We start from the raw sequence: 13,702 nt of genomic DNA, 5'->3' as shown, positions 1-13,702 counted from the left end.
ATAACCCTTTTGTTCATATCATCTAGTCCTAACTCTAAATACACATGAGAAATCTGCTGCTTTTACATCCAACACAATTTACATAAAATAAAAAAATAAAAACACCACCTACACAGTAAACTCACTCCATTTATTAAAGCGAGATAAAATCTAGGGAGACTGTGTTAAAGCGCCGCGCTCAGCTCAGCTACTTACTCCGTCTGACTGACTCATCTCTTTCCAGGCATCATGTTTTCTGTCATAGCGTTTAGCCTTTCTGCTGCTGAAGTGTGGGATCGGGCTCAAACGCTTCAAGGATTGTTAATCTTTACTTCTCCTCAAACACCATCATTTCTAAAGAAACATATTTACAAGCTCTTATTGTTACACTTAACTTGGTATTAATTATAGTCTACACTGCCAGCGCGTGTTGAATCACTCTTTGTTGATGCAATGATTTGAATTAAAAGTGGATGATTACTCAGTATGACTTAAGGAATGGGAATCGGTATGGACCAGTATCAGCCCGACATCAGCTGTAAAAATGTGAATACAAATCAGCAAAAACATTTCAGCTGAGTCATATTTTGGGCTGATTATTTCCAGTTTTTGGGAGAACAATATTTGTGACACAGTTGGAGAAATATGTCTTTGAAATGACTCGGCTCAAATGTGTTGTTAACAGCTTCATAGTTCATGAATGGTCTCAAATGACTGTGGTATCAGTAGATGCTGGAGTTTGTGGTATCGGTATTGGACACAAAAAAAGTGGCATTGTAGTATGAACCATAGTATGCCTGTAAAAAATAGCGTCTGGGTGATTATCTTCTCCATTTAAAAGCCTATTACATGTAATAACTACTGTATCATAATAACAAACAGGGCAGAGCTTGCCAATCTTCAGAGGTTTGAGACTAGGAATGCAAATATTCCCCAATTTAAGGATTCATTGTGGGTACAGACGTCACGGTTATTGAACAGCACAGGCTCAGCTCTACCGAGTAATTCTGGTCACGCTCTCAAAACCAACAATTTGAGCGCAGTATTTTTCTATTAGCAAAGTAAGTTTGACTGGCAGACTGCTGTGATCTGCTGCACCAGCTTACAGTGGCATGCAGCAACAAGATCCGTTAGGTAGAAGACGGAACTACTATTTTAGCACTTGTTGCCTCCCGGCTTTAGATAACGGCAACATAGACTACACTGATACACTGGTGCAATAGTGAATCAAACATGAACAGGTCACTTACAGTAGCATGGAGTTAAGAGTTGTGGGGGATTTTTTCAGCCTAAGCAAAAAGGCAGGAAAACATGTAATTCACTCCATTTTCATGACTTTGGTAAATGGAAGATTTTTTTTCTATCCCTGTCTGAAGCCCACCTGTTATACCTCCAAGGTGCACTGATGGGCCATCCTCCACACTTTGGGAAACACTGCCCTAGACCAGAGGTGTCAAACTAGTGGTCTGCGGGCCACATGTGGCCCACCACTTAATGTCATGTTATAGAAAACATGGCCCTGTGACCTCATCTTCTTTTAAACGTGTGACAGAATATAAGGTAAACTCAGTAGCAAATATTTTTATTATAGAAATAACAAGACATTTGGTTGTAATTAATCGCATTATTAAATTATATTTGAAGGATTATTTTATGTGTTATTATTGAACTATTTTAGATTTAGATTTATTTGGCACCATATATAACCCTTTTGAAATGATGTGTCATATCTTCATGAATGTCTATGAAGGAATATTGTGTTGGAAATTGAAGCTCATATTGCTCACCTGCTACTGGACAGTTGGGGTTTTTCCCCCCCCCCAACATTTTTGTTTACTCTAAACTGGAATGGAGCGTAAATGGGAAGTTTTACTGTATTATGTATACATATGCACTTCAATGATTCGGATGAAGTTGTATTATCCATTTATGTATTCAGCGATACATTCTGAGTCATTTGACTCGCGACTCCGTACTGTATGCACCTCTGGAACTGTGGAGGTTACATGCCTCGTTTATACTGGTTGTTTTTCCATTAAAACAGGAAATTGTTGTCATCTTCTGGGCGCGGCAGGGTCTCGCATAAAATCTTTACTGTAAATCCCGTCGGCTCCGCATGCCGGCAGCCGTAAATCAGTTTATCATTCCGGCATCCCTGACTAGTTGTCGGACCGGCAGCAAGCAACAGTGTGAGATAAATGAGGGCAAGCACATTGTAATTTCCATATCAATCACAGATACTGTCGGCAGGTTAAGTCGAGGAGAAGGAGGAAGGGATGGAAAGGATAGAGTGAGAAGGAGAGAATTGTAGGGGGGAGGAAGTATGAAGATAGATGCTTTTGTTAATAAGAACCTGCTCTGTCTATTATTTTAGCCCAGCCATTTCGAATTGAGAGCCAGGTAATGCACACCGTGGCACAGAGCCAAAACGAGACTGTCCGTTTTTCCGTCTCCGGGTCCGTCCGTCCCGTGTGTCCGTCTCTGACAATCTATGGAATGATGTCCAAATCTCGACCCGCCTCCGACGCGTGGGTGCAGACAGAGTGCAGCTGTCATTTTGGCAATAAATGTCCAGCCAATTCATCTCTCAGAAACATTAACATTGAATCGCGGTTGTCAGCGCGCATTTCAACTAGACCTTGATGTGAAGGTGGTGTGGCTGACAAGCTGGCAGGAAGAGAGGGATGTCAGGATGAGAGAAGGGAGGAAACGATTGAGTGTGTGTGCGGGGGGGGGGTGAGGAAAGGTCCTCAAGGCACCATAACGAGTTCTCAAGAGTTGGGCTGCTGAAACTTTGGGCCACCATTATCTTGTTAAGTGTTGGAGTCATTGAAGGACGCCAGACAATTGATTGAGCGGAGTTGACTCCCTGTGGCTACATGCATCATCCCGGCCATTGGTCCCTATATTCAGCAGCTTAACTACCTCTCAGGCCTCCTGCTGTGACAAATGACTTCTGTCTCTTCTAATGTAATATTTGTTTCTACATTTGAGAGCCCCTCAGCTACCCCGCGGCGAGTCCGTCTGCCAACCGCTTCATTGTATTAGCTGACTTTATTCCCAAACTGGCTGTCAATTGGTGGACAATCAGAGTGTTCTCGTCTGTCTGTCTTTTGTCTCGTTGCCTGCGCAGGATGTTTTTCTTCTCAACTTCTTTCTACTGTTCCCTCGCACTCCATATCGCTTGCCTCTTTTGTGCACCCCCCCCCCCCCCCCACCACCGTCTGTCTCTCTTCTCTCCACCACTCTTTCATTCCCATCGCCTCTCTTCACTCCTCTCCACCATACAACCCACCACCCCTCCTCTCCTCCACTTTACCTCCATGTCTTTGCTCCAGATGCTAGCTGTCTCAGCTCCGTGGGCCGCGTCTCAGTGATGGGGCCCCTCCAGGAATTCAAAGCACCATTCTGGCATTTTCTTCCAAGCAATTGCTTTTTGCAGTAATAAAGGGGGAGTAGCTTTAGCATCTCTCTCTCTGTCTCTCTCTCTGAATGAGCTTACTGGCTCTAGGCAAAATAAGCACAAATCCTCTTGAGGCAGGAGCACACCACAAACCTCTGTCCAGATTCTGACCCAATTAAGCCGCCTCACACAATTTATGGGATTGTTTCAAAAAAAACTTACCATTAATCACGTTTTTTGTTTTGTCAAAGGCTCTGCAGCTCCAATTCTGCCCCTTCTTTGTTTTATCTTTTATTTTAATGAGAAAAGGGCCCAGTGGCAGCCAATCAGTGATACATAAACAACCCCTTTCTTTGACTGCGACCTGTTGAGCCCACAGCCAAACACCCCTGGCAATATGATATGTGAATATTACACACGCGGTTTTAATGGTAATTAAAGTCACATTGACACCAAATTAATTCACAGCGGGACACGGGGCATTAAAGGTGCAATTAGCCACAGTGGCGGATACGGCAATGCTTTGCCTAACTGCAAACACCAAACACTTAACAATTTGTTTTCACATTAAGTAAATGTCACAGCGTATTAGCGCGCTACGACGGCATCCATGTTTCTCTCATAGCGAGGTCTGCTCACAAAAGGAGCAGCCAGAGACGACTGAAGAACAAAACACAGAGCAGGAGAGAAAGAAATGAAGAGTGGAAGCAAAAGAGTGTTACTGGATCTTAGCATAAACAAGTGCGCCAACTGTTGTAGCTGTTAACAGTTCAAGGCGATGAAGCAGCTGTGGAGAAACAAGCCGCGTGCCGATTCACTGCAGATGAAGCCGCGATTTAAAGGAAACTGCCGAACACAGGCTGTGATGATGTTGAACTCACAGGAATAAAAGGCCTGCAATTTGGGTCAGATTTAAAGTAACACAATGCAGGATTTGCTCTAGGGCTCCCCCCACAGTTGGTAAACGGTATTGTTTGTTGTTGCCTTATGCCGTAAAGTAGAATGTTGTAGCTTGGACCTGAAACCAGAAGTTAAATCGTGCCAAAACAGGCAATGCTGGCCTGCTCTGGCTGTGACATTCACCCTGCTCTAAACTGATGTACCATTGAAATAATCTCGGATTATTTGAAGGGGAAAATCCTACAGTGTGTCACTTTAAATCTTAAATCAGTCAGTCACAAGTATGGTAAATGGACAAGTTATTTGGCACAAGAAACTGCATTCTGTCCTTCATTTAGTAAGCAGTATTTACTGAGCAGAGTGCAGTGCACCTAATTGGACACGTCCACGTCACATGCCTGCAATCAAAGAAAAGCGTGCAGCTACCATGCCACAGGGAAACCCGTTGTAGCTTTTATCTGTACCAGATTTGTGCTGTAGGATTAAAAAGCTCCCCTCAACTCATTTACATCTCAGTTGAAAGAAAGTTGAGCTGATATTTCCATCGTGAGCTCACAGCACCCTGCTGTCACCTGCGCATCTCGTTTCAGCTGATGGATCTGCTGTCGGATTGTCAGGAGCAGATCCACCTTGGGGCGCCTGTTCTTCAGATTCTTGTTGGTCCTGAGTTGGAAAACTTTTTTTTTTTTTTTTGAGAAGCCATCTCTGTCTTGCCATAAGAAACTGGCTCACATCAGAGGTGGGGCTGACTTTGGCGCAGGAACCCAATTTCCCAAAATAAAAGTTTTTACGATGTTAGGTTTTGTCCGAGCAGTAACTTATCAGACCACACACTTTAACTTGCACGCACCAACTGTGCTTTTAATTACACTTATACTGCATTGTTGATGTCTGTTTTTGTTATTTAAAGATTCATTTTCATCCCCAAACTACTAATTCCTCCAAAGTAGATCTTGGAATTTTGGCCACTCCTTCTCTGAAATTTATTTCTGTAAATTCTGGCCATCATCAGCTCATCAGTGTGATTGAAAACACAAAGAAGCACCTGATTAATGCTCAAAAATCTACTTGCTGAGCAGTGTGACTGGATAAACACTGGTGTAAACTACAATGCCCCCTCAGTCAGGTCTAATAGTATTGCTTGACAGAACTAGTTTTCAGACAAAGAACACAGAGTAAAAGAATGCATTGTTTCTGTTCATGACAACCAAACAGGAGCAGAATAACGTTCACAATAGCGATACCTACTTATTTTAAAGACTGCAGAAACTCATGAGCAACAAAAACGCACACCAATTTCAATCGCAATGATCCGAGGAATGAGTTGAAGCAGCTTTAGACGCAAGAGGGATGAGGAGGGGATAACATAAATCAGCAGGATGCATCCTTGAGGAAACATGAATGTCCGTGCAAACCCAGATGCCAACAGCAAGTGCGTACAACAATCTGGGCTAAAGTGTCGGACTGAGTGACAGATGTTGCAGAACTTCGATCAAGTTTGAAAGACTTCAAGGTGAAAACTGCAAACTTCTCCTGCAGTACAACAGATGTTCATGATTAATTTAAGAAAGAAAGATAAGAGGAATAGGGTTGTAAGCAATCCAACTTGTCAAATTTAGCACCATGTCTGGGGAGGAAAAAGATGGTCCCTAGTTTGATATAATTGCCTTTCTGGAAACAACACATTTTTAAAACGTATACGATGATGAATAGCCCGTTGCCTATGTGCCCCCTCTTAATTCTAAAATGTTCTATGTGCTCACTGCCATGACAACAACATGCAGCAGCAGCAGCAGCAGCAGCAGCAAGTTGAGACATGAGGCAGAGTAATGCACCGCCTGTGGCCACAATGCCATCTCCCATTTTATGTCAATTGGTGCTTTTGCTCTCTGAAAATGATCCCAATGCTGCTCAGTATTGCAGAGAAGCGTCTTAATATTCCTTCCCTGCCTTACCAAAACGTGACGCTTCCCGTATGCAACACCCTCTGCACTCGCTGCTCCTTCACTTCCAATCGCACTCATCGCGGTGTTTAAATTTTACAACGCCACCCTCTACAAAGCTGTTCAAATATGCATGCCGTCTTTGGCCCAATTTCCGGGGTCCGTAACGTGGCTCTTGGCTTTCTCAGTGGAAAACTCAACAAGTTGACTCCCTTTATGAATTTACATCCCGAGGCCATCGGCAGCCATTTCTGCTCCTTCTTGACAGTGGCTCCTCTCTGTGTCTCCCTCCCTGCAGAGGAATAAGCTTTAGGCTATGCTGAAAATAGGATAAGATATTCAAATATGTGCATGTGTTCACCTACAAGTTCCTTCGTTTTTCGAGGTCAGCCCAGTCCCCTTTTTTTTCTTGGCTGGTAAATCATATGAGCCGCACAAGGTTCTCAGACAGAAATTTATGCACGTGTATGCAGGCATGTAAACAGATAGGCGTCTTCTCTATCACTGCCGGGGCAAGACTGAATAATGTGAGCCCTTATGGCGTGGAGGTGAGACACCTGGGTGGGTCGCACCGTACACCATCTCTCCTCCACACTTGCCCTCAGGCTGCAGGTCTCGGTAACTGTCAAACTAGCTAACAATCCATTTGTTTTGGATTTGAGACGCAGAGCAACAGCGAGTCACAAACAAACGGGCAGACGGAAACACGGGGGCCCCTGCTGAGAGATGGAGTGGTCTGATGGGAGAGGTTTAAAGTAGCAGCGGAGGAAGGCTGGGTCCCCAACCGCAGAGAAATGTGTGTTCATGCATGTGTGTGAGTGCATTTGTATTCATATCTTTGTGACGTCCAAACAAAGTAAAAAAAATATCTTTGTATGGGCCCCACTTCTTTAAAAGGCTTTTTCAGGGTTAAGACTTGGGTTTAGAATAAGGCACTTAGTTGTGACAGTTAAGGTGAAGGTAAGGGGCTAGGGAATGCATTATGTCAATGATGTGTCCTTATTGACAGGTTTGTGTGTGTGTGTGTGTGTGTGTGTGTGTGTGTGTGTCCAACCTTTCTGCATGTTTTGTTCTGCATCCTTGCTGGGCGATGTTCATGTATCTGCAAGTAGGTCATGGCTGTGTGCATATATCTGTATGACCCTGAAACTGAGCTTTTAATGCATCCACCCGTTCATCCATCCATCTTCTACCACTTTATCCTCCACATGAGGGTCGCCTCCTGCCATCCTCTCTCACACTTACACCTATAGTCAATTTAGAGTGTCCACTTTGCCCAAATCCCCAAATCTACATGTTTTTGGACTGTGGGAAGAAACTGGAGAACCCAGAGAAAACCCACCTGTGTGATTTGGCATATAGTCCAAATTGGACTATATTTTCAAATTTGCAAAAAAAAAAAAGTCACAAAATATGTGTTCAAGCCAAAACATGTGTCAAAATATCCCTGGAGATTAATTACTGTCTTAAACAATACACATCATACTCTACAGACTGAAGAGAACATCTTTGTTTCTCACAGATCTGCACAAATATCACACAGTAATCATTTAAAAAATGTATAAAAAATGACCATTCCCTCGGATATCACGAATCACTTCGCAAACGTGTTTCCTGTCAAAATAATTTATTACTTTTTGATCCGTATTCTTTTAACTTGCACAGCTTTTCCAGCCCTTACGGCACCAGAGGTCGAGGGAAAAAAACATATAACCGTCACAGTAAATTTGCTTTGCATTGAATTGTCTATTTTATTATGTAGGCCTATACTTTTCACCTGAGCTAAAAATAAATTGCATTTATTTTCCCTCTTGGGAGTGTTTATTTACAGTAAATTCACTTCAATTTAACATGAAAATTGGCAAAAAAAAGAAAAAAAAAAAAAAGAATATTAACATGGTTTCCTTATATGTATGTGCTTGGATCCACCTGTGAAGGAGGGTTCTGGTCCAAAGGCTGGACTGAATCCGCCAGTTCAAAAGCAGCAACTAATAAGCAGCCAGTTCAAAAGCAGCAACAACAACAAAAAAGAAAAGGTGTTGCTTTTCCTTTCCTCTGTCACTACCTTAACCTTCCCTCTTGCTTCTTCCCCCTCACTCCTCATTACTCGGTCTTTCCTCATCTCTTTGACTCCTCTTTGCCGTTCAGATCAGACGCACGGCTCTGCTATGTTCCTTAGCAACTGCTAAAGGTAGCATCCTGCTAAGATTAGCATACTGATTAGCAACGCCTTAGCCAGAGCTCACGGCTACAGCCTCATGAATACATAATAGCACTGTCAGCAAACAAATGCATGACCGGCAGCTTCCAGAGGAGGGAGCTAGTGCACACAATACATTGCTTTTTTCTTTCTTTTTTTTTTTTTGGAAATGTATTCAGACGGTACTGAAAGATTGTGGTGTGATCAGAGTTTCCAACAGCGGATTATAGGAGAAGCGTTTAAACAGTTGAGCTCTTGTCATTTATCTTCTCTCTCCTCATCCAGCCTTCTCTTTCCTTCTGTCACCTTCTATCTCTACTTCTTCTTTTTTTTGGCTTTCTCCAAACTTCCCCCGTTTCCTGCGTCTCTTTCTCTTTATAGTCTGCACTTAGTCAGGAATATTATTCCACCCCCGTGCCTTCGCTGTGTTCACATGCCTCTTCTTGTCTCCCTCCCTCCGCCACAAATCTCTCGCTCCTCTTCAATCTGTCCCCCTCAGATTGGCCTGAGTGAAGTTGGATGTTGACAGCTGTAATAACAGAGCTGCCCCTCACACACACACACACACACACACACACACACACACACACACACACACACCTTTGAGTGCAACTGCAGCACTGTGAAGTTAAATGTGTCCTTGCTACTAATAACTACTCTATGAAGTGCACGTCATCATCTACATTGCTATTTTTCCCCCTCCAACACATCAGGAAAAAGTCAAACAGTCAACGCAGCTTAGGACCTGTACAATTTGATCATAGGAGTGAAAATAGGAGGAATAATACAGTAAGTCCACTGTAATCATTTTTAAAACAACAACAAAGCCACGATTTTTGATGCAACACAGTCAAATGTAGAATTACTTTTGTTGTATTGATTATTAAAAGCAAATAATGACCAATTCCAACAGTTGCCAGCTTGGTTTGGACTGTCGTTTAATAGCATTTGACCTCACACTGAGCTTCATAAAAACTCTTTAGTGACAAGTTGATGGACATTTTAAATATGGGTAAGGTTTAAAGGTACAGCGTGTAAAGATTTGGGTGAAGCTAGGGCTGCTCGATTACAGAAAGAATAATAATCGCGATTATTTGGGGTCAAAATTAATATCGTGGTTATTTCAACCATTGCTCATCGCCTCATACTCAAATGGTTAAAAACAAAAGTGGCTTCAAACGCGGAAATCTGAACGAACCTTTTGAATTTACCTACATAATTGTATATTGTATATAGCTTTACTCACGCCGCCGGATGACGAGCGGGACGGGAAGTCAGACACCGTTACAACATTAAAAGCGTTGTTTTCATAATAAAAGCCCCCATATTTCAATAATAACTTTGTTGAGATTCTTATGTTTTTACAATCGTTTGGGGCCATAATCGGAATTAACACACACATTTCAATTAATTGCACAGCCCTAGGTGAAGCTTTTTCTTTTAATTTGACAGAAATTGGAGTGTAAAATCAGCTGATTGAAAATGTTATTGTTGTTTTTGTTACCCCCAGAATGAGCATTTTTATATCACGGACCACCATGTTTATATAACAGCCCACAATGGACAAACTAAATAGTTTGGAAGAGAGAAGAGAAGAGAAGAGAAGAAAAGAGAAGGCTGATTATAAAATTATAGGCTATGAAAGAAGTGGAATTAAAGATGTGCCACAAAGAGAACAGAGGGGAAAAAAATATAAAAAGAAAACAGCATAAAATGGAGATAAAGACTGACCGCCACGGACCACAATATCAAAGAACACAAGAACAAAGTGGAGGAGTGATAAATATGAAAAGAGGACAAAGACAGCACAGACGAGGAAGGTCAAGCAAAATGGAAATGGATGAGTACAAACACAGACCTAAATGAGAAAGTGAGAGCAGAGCAAGTTGAGTGATTGGAGAATTATCAGCAATAAAGACCACAATCTAAAACTAAATTAAGTGCTAAATAGGGGAAGAAATGGAAATGGCAGAAAGAAGAAAAAAAAAAAAACACCCATGGGAATTTAGTTTACCCGTCAAATAACAACAAAAGAGAGACTTGGACAGATAATGTTACTCGTGAGTTTTCCACAAGCAGCATTTAAAACGATCGGGCAACCGAAACATTTCTGAGCCATAATATGTGGCTGAGGAGCGAGGAGGAAATACAAGAAATCCCGCAATCACTATCGCTCACATTATTAGGTTCCAGAAGGGCTGAGGTGCTGCCTGGTAGGAGGTCAGGCTCTTTGTAGGCTGTTGTTCAGAGACTGCTGACTGAAACAAACATCCAAGCACCATTGATTGGACACAAGCAGGAGATCAATCGACATGGCCTAAGGCACCGTCAAAGGAGAAAAAGACTCCTCTATCCAGAAGCTTTCACTCCTATAAACCCCCCCCCAACCATTGATTAACCTGGGACCTGTGTGGTTACAAAGAAAACTCAACCATCTGTCCACTGTGGCTGGAAAAGAGATGGAAACGAGAGTGGTGTGGTGCGTGGAGTGGACCAGTGTGGACGCTGGATGTAAAACTCACAGAAATGATCCCAGAACGAAATATGTGGGTTTTTTTTCTCTCCACAACAACAACAGCAGCGGCAGCGGCAGTGGCGGCAGCGGCACAGCTAATGTGCTCAAAGACAAGATTATTACATCAATCATTAGCTCAGCAGATAATAAGACAGCCCGGTCTTTTTGTAATGGGTTTATCATGGCTATTGCACGCATATACTGTAGCCTCCACTTTTTTTTTTCCCCCTTACACACACACACACACACACACACACACACACACACACACACACACACACACACACACACACACACACACACAGCAGACTGGAGCACGGTGTGCCAGCCTGATTTTTCCTTACAAGTGACTCAGATGAGGAGCAAAAAAAAGAGTGTTGGAGAGAAGGTGCGAGAGCCAGAGCCAGGGAACGACAAATGAAAGACACACGTTTCTGACCAGCTCAGGGTTAGAAACAAAAAGATCATGCTAAGTATATATATATATATATATATATATGTAGTTGTGTCTTGTATGAACGCTGTATACATCTCTGTAACCAGTGTGCAGTGAGGAGTCAATATGACAGATGTTTAACTGTCTGACCTCAGTAACTCAGTCTGACAGCAACACAGCCCTCAGGAGAGAGATGTGTGCATGTGTGCGTGTGTGCGTGCTCTTAAAAGAGAGTGAGTGGGAGAGAGAATTAAAGGGAGTCATGTGATGCTTAATTAGGCCACACTTAAGTTCAACCCCCAGTTCAAAGTAAACGCTTGCAGTAGCCAATAAAGGCAACGTTTCCATCACATCTAAGCCTTTTTTCTCTGTAAAAGTGCCAGCTCATGGCTCCTCTGTGTGTTTTTAAGCAAGAGAGCAGTGTGTGTGTGTGTGTGTGTGTGCATGCAGGGCAATTTGGGTGGTCCTCAAGTCCTCTCACACATGACAGTACCTTGTTTTAGTGTTAGGTACGGAATAAGGTTTAGGCTCGATTAAGGGTTAGGGTTACATACTAAGGAATGCATTATGTCTTCACTGAGATAGCTGTACAAATGTGTGTGTGTGTGCTTGTATGTGTCTCTTTGTGAGGACTAAAACGTATAAACCACAGGAAGCAAGGACATTTTGGGAAAGTGGAGCCATTTTGGTTGTTCCTCACAACTTTAAGGGGCTTTTTCGGAGAGACTTGGTTTTAGGGTTAAGGGTTAGAATTAGGCACATAGTGTAGTGAGTGTCCTCACTAAGACTGCTGTCCAAGTGTGTGTGTGTGTTTCCCAATAACTGTTAAGAGAGAGAAGAAAAAGACACGTTAACAACTCGTGGGGTCGATGCTCATGGAGCGATTTGCCAATAGCAGTGCTATGATTATGTGGCCCGAGGTTTGCCTCATGGACGCGGTCACCGTGTGCGCACTGGCACCTGCGGCCAACGTTCACAAAAGCCGATATGAGAGGGGGGGGAGAGAAGAAGAGGGGTGAAAGGGGAGAGGGGGGGGAAGACAGACAGAGTGACCGGACTTACCGCAGTAGAGAACAAGAAGCGCTGTCAGAAGCAGCACAGCCCAGAAAGTTGATGACATCCTCGGCCAGCGACTGGCATCTTTGCGCCTCGACACTGGAGCCATTGAACATACAGAGAGAGCACTTCCTCTTTGAAGAGACGGGGAAGGGAGAAAAAAAAAAAAGCAAAGGTGGTAATCTTACAATCCAGCTCCTCGGCCTCTCACTGTGCTCATGTCCCCTCGTGTAATCCAACAAAAAGACGTGTGAACATCGAGCAACTGAAAGGAAAGCAGCGCTTCGCTCATTAGATACAATCGGACGTGCCTGTGCGCAAAAGAAGGCAAAAAAAAAAAAGGGTCACATCTTCCTCACACGAACGCCAGTTTGAGAATGAATGAAAGCAGTGCTTTAAGATTCGTTCCGGAACACAAGTTGTGCCTTTGATTTTTCCCCCAAAAGTATGTTACCCTCTTTTTTTCCACCCCTCCGTCCTATATTTCAGTGAAAGGAAAGCGCAGCGCGGCGGCTCCTGGAAAAAAAATTGCGCTGAGTTAATAATCAAAGTGTTCAATCATCTGTACCGCAGCGTCGTAAAACCTCATCGCACCTGCGGTGGGTTTCCACGGTCCTCTACAGCCCCGGCAGCCCCCGACGGCATAGTCCAGAGAGCGGGGCGACCAGAAAATAAACGAGGTCCTAATAAAAGCCGCCAGGAAGGATGGATGGAAGAAGGAGGATTGGTCGTAAAAGGAGGAGGGAGAAAAAGTCCATTCAGCTGACGATTTTGGAGACGGAGATAAGTCTCTGGATGCGGGAGGGAAAAAGAAGAGGATGGAGAATGGATGTGTGTGGTGGTGGGAAAAGGAGCGCGAGGTGGGGAAAAAGGTGCGCACTGTGTGACTCAAAGTGACTTTGTCCAAAGTGAAAGATTTAAATAATCGTTATTGCGTCAGCAATAAGGCAAAAACCCACTTGAGGTCGCGGTTTAACAGTGCGATCACAGCAACATGACGCCGCTATACTCCGGATAAATCGTTTAACACCATGCAATCAGCGCGATTCGTGGCTTTTACTGCGGCTTCACATTGACGTTTGTTTGTTTTTAGATCGATAAATATCAAGTGATATGCCGCACGTGCCCAGTGGCGATGTGTTCATCCAGCCACATAATTCACACACACACAAATATCACTCAATCCCTCATTGTCATATAGGTATAACTATGCAATTGGGAAGTCAGTTATATTACTGGGGTATTATGGGATGTCTTCGTTCTCAATAAA

General features: G+C 43.2%; 1 protein-coding gene across 1 annotated transcript in view; it reads right to left on the bottom strand.

Annotated features, from left to right (window-relative positions):
* Positions 1 to 13,386, bottom strand: part of tafa5a (TAFA chemokine like family member 5a) — a 151,202-nt gene extending 137,816 nt beyond the window's left edge. Inside the window, exon 1 of the mRNA XM_058623506.1 lies at positions 12,439 to 13,386. Within this exon, the coding sequence (XP_058479489.1) occupies positions 12,439 to 12,541 (103 nt within the window). The 5' untranslated portion in view covers positions 12,542 to 13,386. The remainder of the gene's footprint in view (positions 1 to 12,438) is intronic.
* Between the last annotated feature and the right edge of the window lie 316 nt (positions 13,387 to 13,702).

Source organism: Solea solea, chromosome 3 (assembly GCF_958295425.1).
Source record: "Solea solea chromosome 3, fSolSol10.1, whole genome shotgun sequence".
NCBI classification, from domain to species: Eukaryota; Metazoa; Chordata; class Actinopteri; order Pleuronectiformes; family Soleidae; genus Solea; species Solea solea.
Note: the sequence above shows the minus strand (reverse complement) of the source record. Positions and strands in the feature narration are given on the sequence as shown.